We start from the raw sequence: 18,456 nt of genomic DNA, 5'->3' as shown, positions 1-18,456 counted from the left end.
ATCTATATGTTGATTTCCCCAGTAAAGCCAGACAAACAATATTAACTATTGGAGAAGGTTTCCAAATTCCTTCTCACTGTATTGCTGTTTCAAGTTATAACTAAAAGGTTTATGTTCAAGCAACTAAAATTGGTGCTTTCCTGCCTGCATTCTCATCCGTCTCTTCTTAAACTTCTATTTAGGTAGCTGTTTACCAGTGTGGATGTTGCCTTCTAATGTCTTTGTGCCTTACTTCTTCATGTGTAAAATGGGGATAATGCTCCATTCTCTTAGCCTTCATCTTCACAGTTCAGGAAACCATGGGCTTAAAATGCTATAAAACTAATTTGTTGAAACTTTTCAAATTCGCTATCAAAGAAGGGTCCATTAACAACCCTGCTTTTTATATCTTCCTATGTAGGTTGCTCTATACATGAGTACAAAGACTTTTTTAATGAAAACAGAAGAACTAGGAGTGGCACATGAAAGAAGGATAAAGATTAGTGAAGAAAATAATGTTCAGCTTTTTGCAGGATTTCATAACTCTTTTTAGTTTTTTTAAGTGTTGCTGTGTGAATGTTGGAATTAATCCAATGTGCTTTTATTGGCATATGTGTACAAATTATCAAGGGCACTAATATTTTTATTGCTGTTATAAAAACAGGAATGTTGAATGGAGGCTTTGTGTGGAACAGAGATTTCTTTATTTGAAAGAGTAAGAGTTTAGAGCTTATCTAATATACCTGCAGAGTACAGGAAAATGATCCTTCTTGGATCACATCAGTTGTAAACAGAAAATGTATAACAGTATACACACCTTACAACTCTAATTTTATAATTTAGTGATTGGGTAGATAAAGGCTTATTTATTTATTTATTTATTTTTCATTTTAGTACAGCAAACCAGTGTCAGGCTCATGGAAAGGATAAATAAGTAGCAACCATCCAAGTGCAGGAGGCTTCCACGAAATGAGAGATCAGCTGGAAGCAGCTGACTTCAGTTACATTAACTGTGTAAGATGGTTTTATTCAGTTTAGGTTCTTATCTTTCAATCTAATTTATAAGGACCCTGATGTCATAAGTGTAAAAGCCTCCTTTGACCCTCCAGAATAGCCCTACATGAATGCAAGAAGTTTTCAAGGTTCAGGACCTCACAGAAAATCAGTTGTTCATATGTCCTTCACTCATCTTATTTTCTTATTTTCTGTTTTTTGGAAAATGTCTATCATTCTACTTGGCTTTTTCAGCTGATATGAACTGGTTCTGAAGGAATGCTGGCATGCAGTGACTTTTGGTATGGAATATACCTCTTGGATGGAGCAGCATCATAGCAAGATGAAACAGGGGTTATCTAGGCTTGGATAAACCAAGCTCTTTCAGCAAATACAATAGTATTTAATTTTCATGTACTCTTTGCAAAGCCCTGCACAAAGTCAAGTGACTATGTTGAAGGGCTGACTCAATCCTTTCTTCACGTTTACAGAAGGGTAGATATATTTTTATGAAGAGTGTAGATAGTTCTTTTATATGCAATGTTTAAATCACCAAAAGCACTTCTGCACTCACTAAAAAAGGTCATGTTCAAGAAGTGGACTCTGATCTCTGTTGATTGGGAAATAGAAACCGTAGTGAATAAATAGGTTTGGTTCTATTTTACTCTTTTTTTATTTTTTTTTATTTTTATTTTTTTTAAAAGCCTTTTATTTAAAACTGGGAGGAGAGCAGTGATTCCTTTTCACGGGGAATTTTGAGATTTAGGACACTGGTTTTGTTCCCCAAATGTTGTATTCTGTGCAAGGTGGAATTTCTGTTCTCTTCCCAACTCCACTGGAAATCGGGGGCCGAACCCCTGATAAGCTGGTTAGACACCAGGCAAGTTTCTCTTGGAAGTCTGCCTGGCTTTTTGGTCAGACCTGACATGTCTGAACAGAATGCTTTGATTTCAATGAATTGGCAAATTCTGTCCCAAAAACTGTGTTGAATTTGCTAGTGTAGCTGCATAGACTATAGGATATGATCTTTTCCCATCTTGGTACCAGATAAGTCTGTTTGCATTTGGTTAGTGTTTTTTGTTTACTGAATTGCTCTATAGTCTGGGCTACCTTGGAGACACTTTTTTTAGTCAGTATATGCATGTGAATATTCACAGAATTTGGCAGTCAAGATTTTTAAATAACCAAATTTAAAATACTTCCTAGATAAATATTTATGAATTTATGAAAAATGCCGTATTTCCAAAAGTGCTGAGTATTTAGTAGCTTAAGTGTGAGGTTAGGAATGTTACTGTTTTTAGTTATATATGCCTGCTTTTGAACTCAAGGCAGGTAACGTTGTCCGTGAGGTTTGTTTTTCTTTTATTTTCTGGCTTCCAAATGAAAGTCCTCAGAATGAAAACAGGCAGGCGAAGGCCACATGATCTAGAAATAACTGGGTCTCAGCTCTTCTTATTTTCAGCCTATTGTTTAAATCAACACGCCACATTGTTCCTTCCTTGCATATCCCTCAACACACAAGTCTGATGAGAGGGGAAAAAGACTTTAAAATTGTATAGAGGTTAAGTCAGTGTGCGTGTGTGTACACGCCTTGTATAATTTGTAGAGAATGTTGATACTTGTTGAATTTGAGTCCTGTCAATCCATACTATTCTTCTGTTGGTTTTAGTTATCATATCCCAAGGATGTAGTTTTGGGCCCTTTTATAAATATTGCTTTAGTGAACTGTTTGTTTGTTTATTTATTTATTTTCCATTTTAGTACAGCAAACCAGTGTCAGGCTCATGGAAAGGGTAAATAAGTAGCAACCATGCAAGTGCAGGAGGCTTCCAGGAAATGAAAGATCAACTGGCAGTTAAGGGACTTCTTCCTTTAGTTGTTGACCTTATGAAATTCTCTGGACTGAAGTGATGGTTATTATGCTCATTTTGAAAGGATATATATACTGATTATAAGCAGTTAGCATTTGACTTGCATTTCCTGATCTAAAAAAAATGGAGCATTGAAGTTGAAATAATATTTCACAAAATAGCTTGTTCATGGTAACGTTCTCAAATTTTGAATAGATGCTTCTGTTCCATTTTAGTTCGCAAAGCAAAAAATAGTTTTACATTTTCTAACTCGAACTTACTTTTTTAATCCCAAAGAAAGCTTTAAACTTTGTTTTTTTTTTCCCAACCTGCTCAGCATTTCACCATTGCCTACAAGAAATAGCATTCCTACACACCATATTTACTCAAATCTAAGATGAGGCTCCCTTCCCTCGTTCAACATGCAGGGGGTGGGGCCTCTTATCTTGGATTCAATTACAAGGAGAGGGCTAAGTGGGCAGAATGCTGATGCAGCTCTGGGCCTGATCTGAACTCAAAATTGGCAGCCACAGCCACTGTCCTTTCCTTACCACATGTCCCCTCTGCTCTGTCTGTCCTCCCATTTGCCCCTTCCCTTCCCTTTGCTGCTTACCCTCAGTTTGGGCTCTGCCCTGGCTGGGGCCTGTGAACACATGCCAGGCAAGCCAGGTTCTGGAGGCAACAGCAGCAGTTGTGGGAGTAGCAGGTCTAGCACTGGTCCCAGCTCTGACTTTGATCCCAATTGCAAGACTAGTTGCTGCAGGGTGCAGGCACCACAGAGACCAGGCAGCAAGGGGCACAGGTACTGAAGGAGCAGGTAGTGAGGAAGGAAGCCACCATGGGAAGGGTGCGAGGAGTGCACATGGCAGAAGGGGTAAGTGATGGGGGAGAGGGGTGAGGTGCAGGGGTCAGGACGTTCTGCTCCCCTATCACAATGTTGGGGCAAGAGGACAAAATTAAGATGAAACTTTAATTATTAGATTCTATACATGAAAAATTATAACCATTTTTAACAAATTCTGTCTACAGAATCTAATTATTGGAGGGTCATTCATCTTAAATTCAAAGTTGTCTTGCAACTGGATCAGTACAACATCTCCATTTTCCCATGTGAAATATAGAGTAGGAAGGAAATGAGGGTTTGGTATGGCAAAAATAGGAACAGTGCTTTGTAGGAGAAGTTGGAAGAGCCACCTGTGAATCATGGGCCTCTGCTCTTTCTAGAATTAATGAAAGTGAAGCTGCTTTGTGTTTCGAGCTCAACCTTTTTTCAGGGGAAAATAATATATATAAACCTCCTTTCTTTTTTGTGTCTCTTGGACCTTCCTCCTTCTGCCCCATCCATCCTATCTTCAGGGTCTTTATGGGCACCCATTCACATGACAGACCTCTGTTTCAACACATGCTATTTAGCATGCTCCAGCAACCTCTGCAACTCATGTATTTAGCATCCTCAGGCTTCAAAATGCTGGCGGAGGCACTTTAACCAAGACTTGTCAAATGAACTTCAGTTAAAGCGCCCCCATCACCATTTTGAAGCACAGGATGCTGAATACCTGTGACACTGCAAATGTTTTAATTAAAGCGGCTCTTAGAGCTGCTCTAATTAAAGCATCTTCCATTTTGTAGCACATGTATAGATGCCCTCTATCTTTGTTTTCATTACTTTTAAGTTTTGCATATTGTCCTCTTCTAACCAACAGAAGATAGCACAGTACAGGAAAAATACAGTGCCTGGTAAGAAACTTCCCCTCTGCACAGACAGACTATTCAGGGTGGTATATTTTCTGCTGGACAAAGATGAAGTGTTATGCTGGGCAAAACAATTTATGAGATTCCCATAAAATGGAGAAGGTTTCAAAGGTTAAGATGCAGCTATTAGTCGTTATTGTTCATAAAGCAACTATGAAGCTTAGTGGTCGAAGTGGTTTGTGCAAAAAAGAGAGATCTGAGTCCAAGGTGATTGTCACTGTCACAGCCATGTAACTTTTATGGTGACACAATAGTTTCTGGTGATTGCCTGTATATTAACATAATTGTATGTGGCACTCTCTGACTCCTGATGCAAGGCATTTACCATCCAGTTACCTTAACTGCACCTGGAATGGGTTACGGTACTTTCCAGATAGTTTGTCTTTAATGCTATTTGCACACATGGCAATTTAAGTGCATTGAAACTTTTTAAGGGTTTAGTAGAGATTATGGCTGTAAAATTATTAATTCATTATAATCTGAAATTTCTGATGAACGTAGAAATTTGTCTTTAAAAATGGGCACGAGCTATCAGTAACCCCATTTAATATTAAACCTGCCTGATTAGGAAGTGTTGCTTATCTTCTGTTTCACTTTATTTGTGTCACAGGGCCTAGGTGAAACAGAAGGTAAGCAACACTTCCTAATCAGGCAGGTTTAATATTAAACGGGGTTACTGATAGCTCGTGCACATTTTTATGTGAATTTAAGAAAATGAAAGTTTAGGGTTGGTGTCAAGTGTCACTTTGAACTTGCTTTCTCAGGTCAGCAATCTTGGTTTCCGGCTTGTTGACAGGTGGCTTTGTAATGCTTTTGTTTTGCTTCACTTTAATTACAAAGGGCATTTCTGGTTGAATTAAGCTTCATGAAAATGAGACTTTCTGCAGCTTTGAAGAAAGGAAATGAAATTTTATAGGAAAATGCTGAGCATTAACATCTTTATTGCTTGTGAGAATTAAAATTGTGTGGTTTGATATTTAGTATTTTGTGTTACTGCTGCAGGACCTGAAAACTGGTGGGACACTACCCACAATTGGGCAATAGGCATTGAGGGCTATAGGCTGTATGGGTGCAACAGTGGGGAAAAGGGGTACGGGGAGGTGTTGCTCTCTATATTAAGGAATAATACACATCCTCTATAATCATGATGGGATCAGAAGAAGGGCAAATAGAGGTACTGTGGGTCAGAATATAAGGGGGTCAGGGGGAAAGGGACTTGGTAGTGGGGGTCTATTACAGACTGCCACACCAGGAGGATGAGCTAGACCTGGAGTTCTCAAGGCAGCTCTCGGAGGCCGTACGATCAAGGGACATGGTTGTTATGGGTGACCTAAACTACCCTGACATCTGCTGGGAGGAGCAGTCAGCTAAATCTGACTGTTCACATAGATTCTTAACCTGTGTGCAGGACCTCCACCTAACGCAGGAGGTATATAGTCCCACTAAGGGAAATGCCGTACTGGACTTGGTGTTTGCTACAGGGGATGACCTGGTGGGAGATGTGCAGATACAAGGTAACCTAGGGTTTAGGGACCACCAATTGTTAGAATTCACTATCTGGCGAAAGGTGGGGAAGATAACCAGTAGGGCAGAAAGGCTAACTTCAATATGCTGAGGAGGTTAGTAAGCGAAACACTGAAAGACAAGAGCATTGGTGAGATGGGAGTCCAGGAAAGGTGCTCATTTCTCAAGGGAGCAATCCTTTGGGCACAGAAGGGGACAATCCCATTGCACATAAGGGGGCAAAAGGGCCAAGAAACCCTCTTGGCTGAACAGGGAACTCCAGGAAAGCCTAGGGATGAAAAGAGGCATACAAACTGTGGAAGGAGGGGGTAGCCACCAAGGAGGAGTATAGATACTTGGCTCGCACTTGCAGGGGGTCAGTTAGAAAGGCCAAAGCAACAGTGGAACTCAGGGTGGCAACCCAGAGCCTGGGCCGGCTGCAGCCGGGAGGCTGCAAACAGCTGTTCCAGGCTCTGGCATCAGCTCCATGCTGGTGGGTGTAGCTCAGGTACATGGATTAAAGCTCAACTGAGCCAAAACAAAATGTTTCAGTTCAGCTTGACAAAGCAATAGGATTTGATTTGGGTTGACACAACTTGAAAAGCAATATTTTACTTCAGCCTTTCAATAAACAGCTGTTCAAAACAAAAAAAAGCCTGACTGATGTTAGGAGGGAGATGGCTAAATACAGGAGTAGGATTACATGCCATGATTGCTAGCTACAACAGGAAACTAGGTTGGATGACCAAAGTGCAGCTGCCTCCAATAACAAAATTGGTAGAAAATTATTCTCACTTTAGTTTTCATGTCCGCTTTAGCTTTTTGACTGTTGTTTAAGACAGGTTTGTCCTGCCTTTATGAATTTGCTGTCTACAATGATTTTTCAAAGTTGCACAAAGAAGGCTCTGTGGTCAATGACTACGAAAGTGATAAAGTAGTAAGCTTAGACCTGGACATAGACCTTGTCACATGGTACCAGAGCACTCTGACTACTAGATTCCAGGGCTGGTCCCTATGTGTGCACACATTTTGGCCAGAGTAAAGGGAGGTACTTCTATAAATCTACTGCTGGAGAGCTTGGGGCGGGGAGGGGGGGAGGGAGTTATAGGGCAGTATGTGCACTAATCCATGGAAATCCTCAAAAAGGTGTGCTACAGCATGTGCTGCAAAAAAATTATACTTAATTAGGATCACATCTGGCTCGTGGAATTTCCCATGTGCCTGGGAATTTGGCAGTGGAGGAGCAGTGGTAATTAACACTGCCATCCCTCCTCCACTGCAAAATTTCCAAGCCGCACACTCTGGGATTGGGGCCCAGCTGCGCCAACCTTGTGTGCCAGGATTGTGCCCGTGGACTTGATCATCTTGCAGACTGACCAGAAACTGCTCATCCAGCCTGAAGGGCCAGATGATTGGGCACTGCTAATATAAGTCTGTGTGTGTGTGCGTGGTCTGTTGGGATGCAAAAGTGAAGTGTGTCACCAATTTTAATCCAGAGAAGTAGTTGATATTCAGCCTCTCTGGAAAGCTGACTTGTAATTTAAATGATTAAATATTGACCTATATGTCTAGGCACACAGTCTCAAAATTGTCCCTACAATGATTTTATCAAAGTTGCTGTGAAGCGTGCACACAAAAAAAGCAAAATATTCCCATTGCTTTTGCTTGGACTGACAGCTTTCCAAATATCCTGATGTATAGAGGACAGTGTGTTACATGTGAAAGACTAGTTCAGCTCCACTAAAAGAAAGAGTGTGTTTAAAGGACAGTGGCAAAGCAAATCTCAGTTCTGAGAAAAATATGAACAAGCACGTAAAGGGTATGTCTGCCCTCCTGCTTTCTACAACCTGGAGGTGTTTCTTACAATGAAACTGTACCTTGTTGAGCTACCAAGAAAAAAAGCAGGTTGGGTTAGAGTGCAAATGTGTTAATTTATAACAGGGGTAGCCAATCTGTGGCATGTTACAGATTGAGCAGGGAGTAGAAAGCAGAGGAAGGGATCAGAGTGGCACTGGAGGTGGGCATAGGCTTAGTTTGTGGCACGTCTGCTAAAAAGATTGACCTGCACTGGTTTATAAGATTCAGAAGAGGAGACTCCTTGCATAGCTGTGGGTAGTCTGTACAGGCAGTTCCTTCTGTCTCAGAGATCCAGAGAGATCAAATCAAGATAAGTCTCTCAAAGGGAAGGGCTACCTTGCTAGAGTGTAAATAATTTGTTTGCCTGCTGCTGCCATTAAATTGTTAGGCTGCTCCTGCAGTGGCTTTGATATTTGGCCCAGATCAGAGTGCTAGATTAGATTTTCTAAATAGCTTCCATTCTCTTGTTAAATCAACTGCCGCCGGGTGCTGGATTTACCAGAAAACACTTGTGAATGTGGCATTTTAATAATCTTGCTTCCTTTTTCCTTTTGCACTGTATTGTGTTAATTTTAAGCTCTTCTCCCTTGTTAAAGTTAAAAACATAGTTTTTGTAGCCCCTAATTGTAGCTTTTAAGATAAAATGGAGCATTCTTTCTTTTTCAGATTATCTATCTAGACTTTTGGGCTCTGAGTGAGGTGTAGATTAGTTACCATGTCACTTTTCTAATGGAAAAATTGTGTTGTGTATACACACTCATATAAATGTGTATGTGTATGTATATGTATGTGTACTGGTGTGTGTGTGTTTATACATACATATACACATTTATGATTGAAATGGATAGATGTAAAATAATACTACACAAATATGCTTTGCATGTGCATATATTAGGTATATGTGTGTGTATCTTGACTCCGAATCTAGTGAATTAATTGCTAGATCTGTTTTCATCTATGCAAATTCCTTTGGAAAACATTCTCATTTCAGAATATTCTTTTATTACAGAAAGAAACCCTTCCTTTGATATGATTCCTTTTTGATAGGCAATAAGCAATCTTCTCTAACAGATGGCGCTTCACTGGTTTCTCTCCTCCTCTCCACTCCCCATGTCATTATTTTTACGGAATCAGAAAATAAAATAGGATGCTTGTGGCTTGGCTCCAGTTGTGCAGGCCAAACCAGGAGACCTTGTGTCCCCTTACAGCTGTTTTGGATATTCATTTAATAGCTCAACTGAGGTTTATTCTTGGCTGAGAGCTCCTGAAAGAGTTAGACTGGTAGACTGGAGAGCAAAATTGCAGTATTCAGTTATCTCTAGTGATGTCTAATGGAACATTTTTCTCATTGCTAAATGCCAGTTCAGGTTTCAGGTGAGAAGGATTAAAAAAACCACACACAAATATAATGTGGTAGAGTTGCATTGAGATAAAATGCACTTGAAGGTAAATGTTTGGAATCCATCATACATAATAGAGGAGAAAGAGAACAGGAAAAATATATAGCAAGTTAACTTTTAAAAAAGTTTCCCAAAACTTGGTACAAAAAGTTCCTTATAAAATATGACTAACCAATACTAGATACATTAGATATTTTTAATACATTCATGGTTGGTTATATTATAACACAGATATGTTTCAACTGTAGGCAGTAAAGCAAAAAAAACAAGTGTATCTCTCACATTGATAAAAGCTTTTGGTCTGCTACCCACACAAGTGTTGCATTGTAATTTTCTACTTGGTTTTTCTTTTCAGTATCAGAATGCATTCCGCCTGTTAAGCTGAGAAAGAGACCTTCTTTGTGAGGTATGTGCTGACATTGAGTTTGCATTTTAAGTATCTACTGATATTAAGGGGGAAAAAAAACAACCAAACAAACCTCACCCAATCTGTCTTTCCTCTCTCCTTGCTCTCACATGTGACTTTCAGCCTTCTGCATAGTTGTTTACCAAAGCATCAGCTGTGTTGATAGGCTGTTCATTTGTTATTGGTACAATATTATTTTTTTGGTTGCATGAGGCTGATGTATTCAGAATGATTAGAAGTGATTTCTGTGATTTCTTGATTCTATTGCCCGCTGCAACTACTAGGTAGTTCTATCTTTCTGAAAGTTCAGTTTGCTTTACAATTCTATTTCAAGGTTAATTCATGGAATTAATTATTTCTTAATACCATAAGAAATGTGGAAGATGGGATTGAGTGCACACTTAACAATTTTGCAGGTGACACCAAGTTAGGTGCAGATGTAGACACTAGAGGGTAGGATTCAGAATGACCGTAATAAACTGGAGAAACGATACAAAAATTAATCAAATTAAATTCATCAAGGACAAATGTAAAGTGCTGTATGTTGGACAGAAGACCTGTGTGCACAAATATCAGGGATGGGCAATTATTTGGGCTGGAGGGCCACTTAGGGAGTTTTGGTGACCTATTGTAGGCTGGTCAGCAACCACCCCCCACCAACAACAGCTTACCAAAACTCCATAAGTGGTAGATTACTAGACCGTCTGGGGGCGCCCAATGGAGCGGACAGGCAGGGTCTTTATGGAGACTGGCCCAGGACCCCCCATTGCCAGGGTGTGCTCAGCTGGGTAGATAGGATAGGGGTGTGGGCAGGCAGGGAGTGGCATCCAGGGATGGGATGGGCAGAAAGGGCTACGGCCAGAATTGTGGGGAGGAAGGGGAGGTGACAATGTGGGGCTGGGGTCTGGGTAGAGCTGTGATCCACTCCTTGCACAACAGATCATGACTGACCTGACTTGAGAGGGGGCGTGGAATGCACGCCTGTGACCCAGCACCTGCTGGGCCTGCCCCAGCACGCGTGTGCGCGGACAGCCCCAGTACAATATGGCTGTGGAGCAGTGCAACCCAGCAGCATGGTGGAGCCTAATTTGGCCACAATCTATCAGGGCTGCCCCGCACCACTCAGCTGTGGCAGGGACAGCAGGGGCTGGATGATGGATGTGCGCTGAGCCCTCCTCCTAGTTTGGACCAATCACTATTTATTGTGAGGGGAGCAGATTGCAGCTCTGCCCTGGCCCTGCACAATTACTGCCTGGTGATCCCAGCCCCACTTGCCTGTCCTGCTACCAGACTCTGCTCCCCACCCACTGCTGGCCTAATCCTATCTACCTGGCTGAGTGTTCCCTGCTCACAGAGGTCCTGAGCCAGTCTCCATGGACACCCTGCCCACCTGCTCTGTCTGGCACCCCAGGTTGGGTGCACAGTGGACATACTGAGGTGCCTGGGCAGCAGGGCTGGGTCCAGTGGCAGTGGCAACTGGAAGCAGCCACCACCACCAGGGCTTCTGAGAAGTGAAGTCTAGCTGCTGAGCCACCCCAGGCCTACTGCGCACCCGGGGGCAGTGGGACCAGCCGCATGTGCCATGGCCTGGGCTGCTTCTCACACCTGAGCCAGGCGAGGCTGAAGGACCTATTTCAGGCCATATAAAATATATAAGCCATATTTTGCCCACCCCAACAAATACAGTGACAAATACAGTAAGTAATGATAACATCAGCAAGTAATAATGATGCATCAGCAAAAATTAGTAATGAGAAGCTAGAAGAAGTAATACACTTTAAATACCTTGGAGCAACCATCACAGAAGTTGCTACATCAGAAAAAGCAGTACAAACAAAAATAGCTATTGCCATTGGACAACTGGCAAAGCTGAAGGAAATATTGAACTAGCAGCAACCTCACAATGAAAACAAAACTCCACCTATTATATACTATTGTCACTTCAGCAGCTCTGTAGCTATGAGACCTGAACGTTCACTAGGGCACTGGAAAAGCAAATTGAGACCTTTGAAATGTGGTGCTTCAGAAGACTTCTACACATACCCTACACTGCACGCAGAACAAATAAATCTGTGAAAGATCAAATCAGACAGGAAGTCAGCAAATGCGAATCCTTACTCAAAATCATAAGAAGAAAAATGCAGTGGTTTGGACATGTAACAAAAAGGCCCAGCACCCTTACCAACACTATCATGTAGGTTGCTGTGGATGGATGAAGAGGAGGAGGAAGACCTAGGACAAGCAGAAACATCAACATCAAAAACTGGACAGGATTAAAACTGACTGACTGTACAAGGGTTGCAAAAGACTGGGAAGAATGGAAGAAAGTTATTGCTACATCAGAGGTTCCCCAGTGGTCCATGTGGTCTCGGGACTGTTTTGACTTGACTTGACATATACAGACTGGGGAATGCTCAGTTAGGCTTCCATGATGGAAAACTAGCATCTGGGGATTACAGTAGAGCATAAACTGAATATGAGCCAACAGTGTATTGGAAAAACCAACGAACCCAAAGCAATAGTATATTGGGTTATGTTAATGGTAAGTCACTTGCAAAACAAGGAACACGTTCCTTCCAGTCTGTTTGGTACTGGTGTGGCCTCACCTGGAATATTGGGTCCAATTTTGGACCCTGAACTTCAAAAAAAGATGTGGAATAATTAGAGTCTATTTTAAGAATCCAAAAGAGTAGCACAAAGATTTAGAGGTCTGGGAAAGATGATTTACTAAGAAAGGAGAAAATAATTAGAAGTATTTAGTCTGGAGAGAGAGGGCAATTTAGTAAGTCTTCAAATGCCTGATGGGTGGTTGTAAAGAAGATACTGTAGACTCTTCTCTGGCTGCAGTGAACAAAACTAGGATCAATGGTCTCAAAAAGTTGCAATGGAAATTTAGGTTAAATATTAGGGGGAATTTTCTCACTCTGCTGGTGGTTAAGCATTGGAACAGGCTTCCCAGAGAAATGGTGGAATCTCCATCCTTGGAAATTTTTAAAGAGTGGTTTAAGCAAACATTTGACAGGGATGGTTTGTTAGGGTTAAGGTTAGTTAGAGCTGATCCTGTCTTGAGCATGGAGTTGAACTAGATAACCTCAGAGGTCCCTCGCAGCTCTGTTTTACTATGATTCTGTCAGATAGCTATACAAAAAGTAATCCTAAGTGTGTATAGCAAATCAAGTGGCATCAAATCTCAATGTTACTAGCTATCATCTTGTTTATACATATACAGTGTACTGCTAATGATAGCTGTATGGTGAAAATGGTACAGTTCTTCTCACCGCCACAATATTCAAATGCTTAGAAATGGTTGTGTCTTATGAATTAAATTATGTCATCATAAAGTACCCTTTTGTTGGTATTAGGGCTTCTACTAATTTTTCCATTATCTTTTTTTTAAATCAGTACCTTATTGAAATAACTGAATCAGTACAAAAGCTTCAGACCTTATTGTTTTATTCTGCTGCCCACCACCATAGCATTGAGAAATCCTTGCAGGATATCATGCAGTCATCTTTTTCAAAGTAAAAACTCTGCTGTGATAGTACTACACTTTTTATATAGTTTATATATATATATATATATATATATATATATATATATATATATATATATAAACTATGGTATTACTTTAATTTTTAATTGGGGATTTATTCCTTTTGATACTAATTTCTCACAGAAGTATTAAAGTATAGTAGTACCTTGAAGCAGAAAATAATACTCTGTGGGGAAAAAAAGTTTCATAAATACCATTCTGATGATTCAAATCCATTTACAGGTACATATTACAGGTAATTTTGAAGGATGTTTATCTTAAAAATATGTGCCAGCGATACCAGTTTACTTGATTGTAAACTGCTGAGTTGAGGTGAGAGGAAAAATTAAAAAGGAAGTGGAGTTGTTGTTAATTGTTATTAGGGGGTAACTTGTTTAACACTGTTTTCCTAGTGTCTTTTCTGTGGGACAATTTTTTTGAGATTTTTTTTTTAATAATAATTTGTTTCCCTAGACCATTATACATTTAGTTTAAAGGAAAGCAAATATTTTCCCTAAAATTGTTTTTGACACACTTGGGTTTAAAATGTTGAATGTTATTAGTGTATAATTTTAGCATGTTGGGCTTAAAAGGAATGTAATTTGAGTAATGAAGAGCATTTTTTTTACTATTATATAGTTTGGTTTGATTTCCTGGGGTGGCTTGGCCCAAGAATTGAAAGGGGTTTTAAGTATGTATGTATCATGACAATTTCCATAGTATTCTTCATTTAATTTCAAAGGAGTATAGAAGATACATTTAAAAAAAAAAAAGTATAATAGTCTATGTAACTAAAAAAAATGCTGCTTTTTTCTGATAACATGAAAATCTACTTTGTGAGCTATTGTAAATGGGTGTAAACAGCACTGCATTCTAGTTTAAATTTCAATTGCAGTCTGTATGCCTTGCTCCATATATTTATCGTAAGTCTTAATATATGATTTGATTTTTACTGAAGATATTTGTTTCCTTCCCTCATTTTATAAAGTAAAGGCTATAAATAGAAACAAAATACTGGAAATGTTTTAAGAAATCAAAGATTGATGTAGTTGTCAATAAACATATACTATGCCTGTTAAATAAGGTAATCTGTATCGGAGGAATGGGATGTTTATACTCAATCTTAAGAATTTTAAAAATTCTGGAAACAGTCAATTTGCCTCCATCTAGATCTAAAAAAAACAGTAGTTCCTTGAAAATACAACTGTGAAGTTTAACATGTAAACACACAAATCATGAAATGGTGAGACCAGTGCAATTAATGAACCATTAAAAATTTTAAAAGCTTATTATAAATGATGAATAAAAGACAACTGGTGGATATATTTTAGTTAAGCTTTTCATTCAGTCATTCAAAGGAAACTAAATACAGGGTGAATGGTAAAGGGATGTCAAACTGAAGAAGAACTAAGGGACACGGGGGAGAGGATGAGGGGTATAAGAATAAATGAGCAATTCTCCATGTAGAAAGATGTTAGTAGTAGCACAACCAAGGGATCAGGACTAGATGCCGTGGTATTTAGTATATTTATTGATCTAAAAGGAGGGGTGCATTGTGAGTTGGCAAATTTTGCTGAGATAACAGAATGTTTTAATTTAGCCAAGTACAGGGAAGTAGTAAATTATCCATTCTTTAGGGGAAAAAAATGAGAGTTGGAAGAAACCTCCAGGGACCGATCCCCTGAACAAACGTGCAAGATGCTCCATTTCTAAACTTCTGTTTCTCAAACAAATGCTTATACAGCCTTTTCTTGAACACCTCCTATGAATAAGATTCCACAACTTCCCTGGGCAAATTCTTTACTGTCAGGGCAGTAGCACATTAAAAATTAGGTTTTCCCTCCTCCCCTTCCTCCATCCCACCCTGAAATTTTTTCTCTGACATTTTGCAGAAGTTTAAACCCATTATATTGTATCCTGCTTTCTGAAGCAAGGGAAAGTATTTGGTCTACATCTTCTTTATGTCAAACCTTTCAAATATTTGAAAACTGTTATTTCCTCTACATCTCCTTTTCTCTAAGCTAAAAATACTTAGTTCCTTCAAATTTCCCTGTAGATGACATGTACCACATGTCTCAAGTGGGAGAGACATGAATTTAAAAGATGAGAGAAAACAGCATTGAGTGATATGACAAAAAGCTATAGAGAATAAGACACTACTTCATATTTTAGTTGTTCATGTAAAGTGGAATGTTCTCTGTGTTTAAGTTTGGCAACCATGACTCGGATCAGTACCGTTAGATACTTGATTTGCCTAGAATATTATCTACTTCAGTCTTATGGCTATTTCCCAAATATCAAGGTGTTTTTTTTTTCCTTTCCTCTTATATCCATCCATCCATTGAATGCTTTTTTTCCAATATTAATGTAAATCTTCCATGTACATATGGAGGGAATACCTCACCTTAATATTGTGGACAAAGAAATTTCATTGTTTACAAGCTCATGAAATGTAGCCTTTTTTTAACACACAGTGGATTCTTCTGGGGTACCAAACTGTTTACATTTAAACTTTAAGAATGTTTTATTTAATCTTAGACTGTTTTCTCCTGTACACAGGAGCCATCCTTTATTCTACTCTTGTATGGCATGGAGCATTGTAGGCTTCTAATCTATTGTAGGAGCACCCCTAGAACCTACTGTAACTATTACAATAATTTTAAATTGTGCTGGGTGCTTCCTTCTTAACTTTCAGATGTGTACCATATTTTTCTAATTGTTTCTACTTCCATACCCAGCCTATGTGTATAATTCCATCATATAAACTTAACATATTTATTTTTCCTCCAGATTTTCCCTTAGTGAGTGAAGACTACAATGAATGGACATATTTCAAATACCCCTCCTGGTGGATATGGAAATTACTCTTCTCAAATCAAGTAAGTTTTCCTTCACTCTTTCCCTCACCTACCAAGAAAAAATAAGTGTGTTTTCTCATTTGTAAACAAAACAAAAAATCACCAATAGCAATAAGAAAAATGTGACACTTTTTTTTATAAGAGAATTCTCAGATTCTGTATTATGTAACCTCATTGAAAAACAACCTCAGTACATTACATTTTTTTGTCTTAGTGTTAGTAATTTAAAGCCATATTGTTGAATGGCTTCTTCAGCCTGCGTGTAGCAAGGAGATATACCACAGCAGCAATAAGATATGTATTTATTTGCTTGGAGAGGGTGAACCCGATTAACATGATTAAGTCTGTGCTAAATTCAAGCACTAATTTATCCCCTTCTTCAGAGGTTAGACCATTCTTTACATGGGTCAGAAAATATCTCCATCTCCCCTTGCACAGAATGATATAATGTGTGTATATGTTTATTGGTGGGGGTTGGTACCTGATGTTTTCTGGGCAGGTGACATACTGCTAACTGACAGAGGCAGGGCATCAGTCTACAGAAATGAACTGATTTTAATCTAGTACTGAAAAGCATGCATTTCCTTTGTCTACTGCCCAGGGGATGGTACTGTCTAGTAGCAGGTGGGACCCTACCCTGCCCTGCCAATTCTAGGAGCAGGGCAATTTCAATAATCTGGATATGGAGCTGGGAGATGGAAAGGCATGGGGGCACTGGCTTCCCTTTTCAGGTTTCTGCATTCCTGTCCTTGGGTGGGGATAGTGGGTAAGGTCTGTGCTGTGGGGAGCCCTCCACTAACCCCTGCTGACCTGATCCCAGCTTCCACCCCTTACCCCCCAACCAAGTCTCAGCCCTCCAAGGCTTTCACCCAGAACCAGACAAAGGCCACAGAAATGTTCAATTAGCTCATTTACTCAAAGTTAATTTAAATATTCCCATGCCTCCTGGCCCATTTTTCCCAAGCATAGCTGGCTGTCTCCTAGTTAGGCAGCTTAATGGGTATTGTGGCTTCTCTCCACACCTCCTGTTCTAATCTAGGGGTTAAGGTGGGGAGCAGAAAGAGGACTGTGCTACCAAGATGGATCCCCCCAGGGTTTAGCACAGCAGAAGGATGGAGCCTTAGTCAGCAGGGAAGTGTGCTTCCCTGTTGCTCCATGCTGCCACCATACTAAACTCTGGTAGCTCTGCCTCCAGCATGGAGCTGAGGTTAAATGATTTTTTCCCTGCAGCACACGCCAGGACGAGAAGCGGTGTCGGGGGCGGGCAGGGGCAGGGAAGGAGGAAGGGAGCGGCAGGCTATGGATTGAAGCCATAGTACCCATGCCTGTAAGTCTCCAAGCTCCATGTTTCTGCCACTACTCCTCTGGCCTCTCCCCTGCCACCCAAAGCAAGCATAGAGTGAGGTTGTCTGAGCTCCTAGTCACACTTCTGTCCACTAGCCCTGTAATGGCAAGTAGATCTGTGTAGACAAGAAATGGTATTAACCCTTAATGTGCAACTGCTCATAGCACATTCTAACTTTAATACCACTTAACATCCCACAGATTTAGCATGGTTTAAGTGTAACATGCAAGTCATCCTCAGGTGCCACTGTGGCCTGCCTTTTGGATATTTGTGATACATTCTTGTATCTACTCAGGGAAGAAATTGCTTGTTCTTTTCATTATAGCCCAATGTAATCAATTGTTCTTTTGCTTTTCTTTTTCATAAGAGAAACACTCCACTTTTAGAACAGTGGACAGTTAATCAATAATTCTTTCCCTCATTTTTTTTAATGTTTATGTTGGTAAGAGTAATAATTGTTTTCTAGTAGTGACTGGAAGCCCCAATTGTGGACCAGGGCCCACTATGCTCTGTACAAACCCATGCCCTGCTCCAAATAGTTTACAGTCTGAGTGAATTATGCGTAGTTAGCACATGACATGGGATGTGCATTATTGTTGCCCTAATTGGTAGTACTAGGGTATGAGTGTGTCCTTGCATATGTTTACAAGCCTTCATAAAGGCCTTCTACTTGTAGCAGACAGACCCTGTAAATAAACTAACCATGATCATTTTATTACAGTGGATATGGCTCGCCTACCTTTGCACAGGCAGAGAGGGAACAAAGTTCGAAAACGAGCGCAAAGGCTCTCTATGGTAAGGTTGCCTTCTGGGATTCTAAATCTATTATTTGGTTATATATCAATTATGACAATGTAAGTATCGGGATATCATAAAATCATATCCGAGTTGAATCTAATTGTGCTAGAGAATGTTGTGTGATATATTTTTATATTTTATATAATTTTATAGATAGTTTCCAACCACCAACCGTAAGGGGGT

At 39.9% G+C, this 18,456-nt stretch overlaps 1 protein-coding gene across 6 annotated transcripts in view; it reads left to right on the top strand.

Moving 5' to 3' along the window:
• The window catches only part of EPS8 (epidermal growth factor receptor pathway substrate 8), a 195,370-nt gene that overhangs the window by 92,876 nt on the left and 84,038 nt on the right, over window positions 1–18,456 (top strand). For all 6 annotated transcript variants that reach the window (XM_059726544.1, XM_059726541.1, XM_059726542.1 and 3 more), the window contains 3 exons: window positions 9,690–9,740; window positions 16,063–16,151; window positions 18,197–18,270. In XM_059726544.1, the coding sequence (XP_059582527.1) occupies window positions 16,090–16,151; window positions 18,197–18,270 (136 nt within the window). In that variant the 5' untranslated portion in view covers window positions 9,690–9,740; window positions 16,063–16,089. The remainder of the gene's footprint in view (window positions 1–9,689; window positions 9,741–16,062; window positions 16,152–18,196; window positions 18,271–18,456) is intronic.

The sequence above is a fragment of the Alligator mississippiensis genome, chromosome 4 (genome assembly GCF_030867095.1).
Source record: "Alligator mississippiensis isolate rAllMis1 chromosome 4, rAllMis1, whole genome shotgun sequence".
Lineage (NCBI taxonomy): Eukaryota > Metazoa > Chordata > Crocodylia > Alligatoridae > Alligator > Alligator mississippiensis.
The sequence above is the reverse complement of the archived record's forward strand: the minus strand, read 5'-3'. Positions and strand labels throughout refer to the sequence as shown.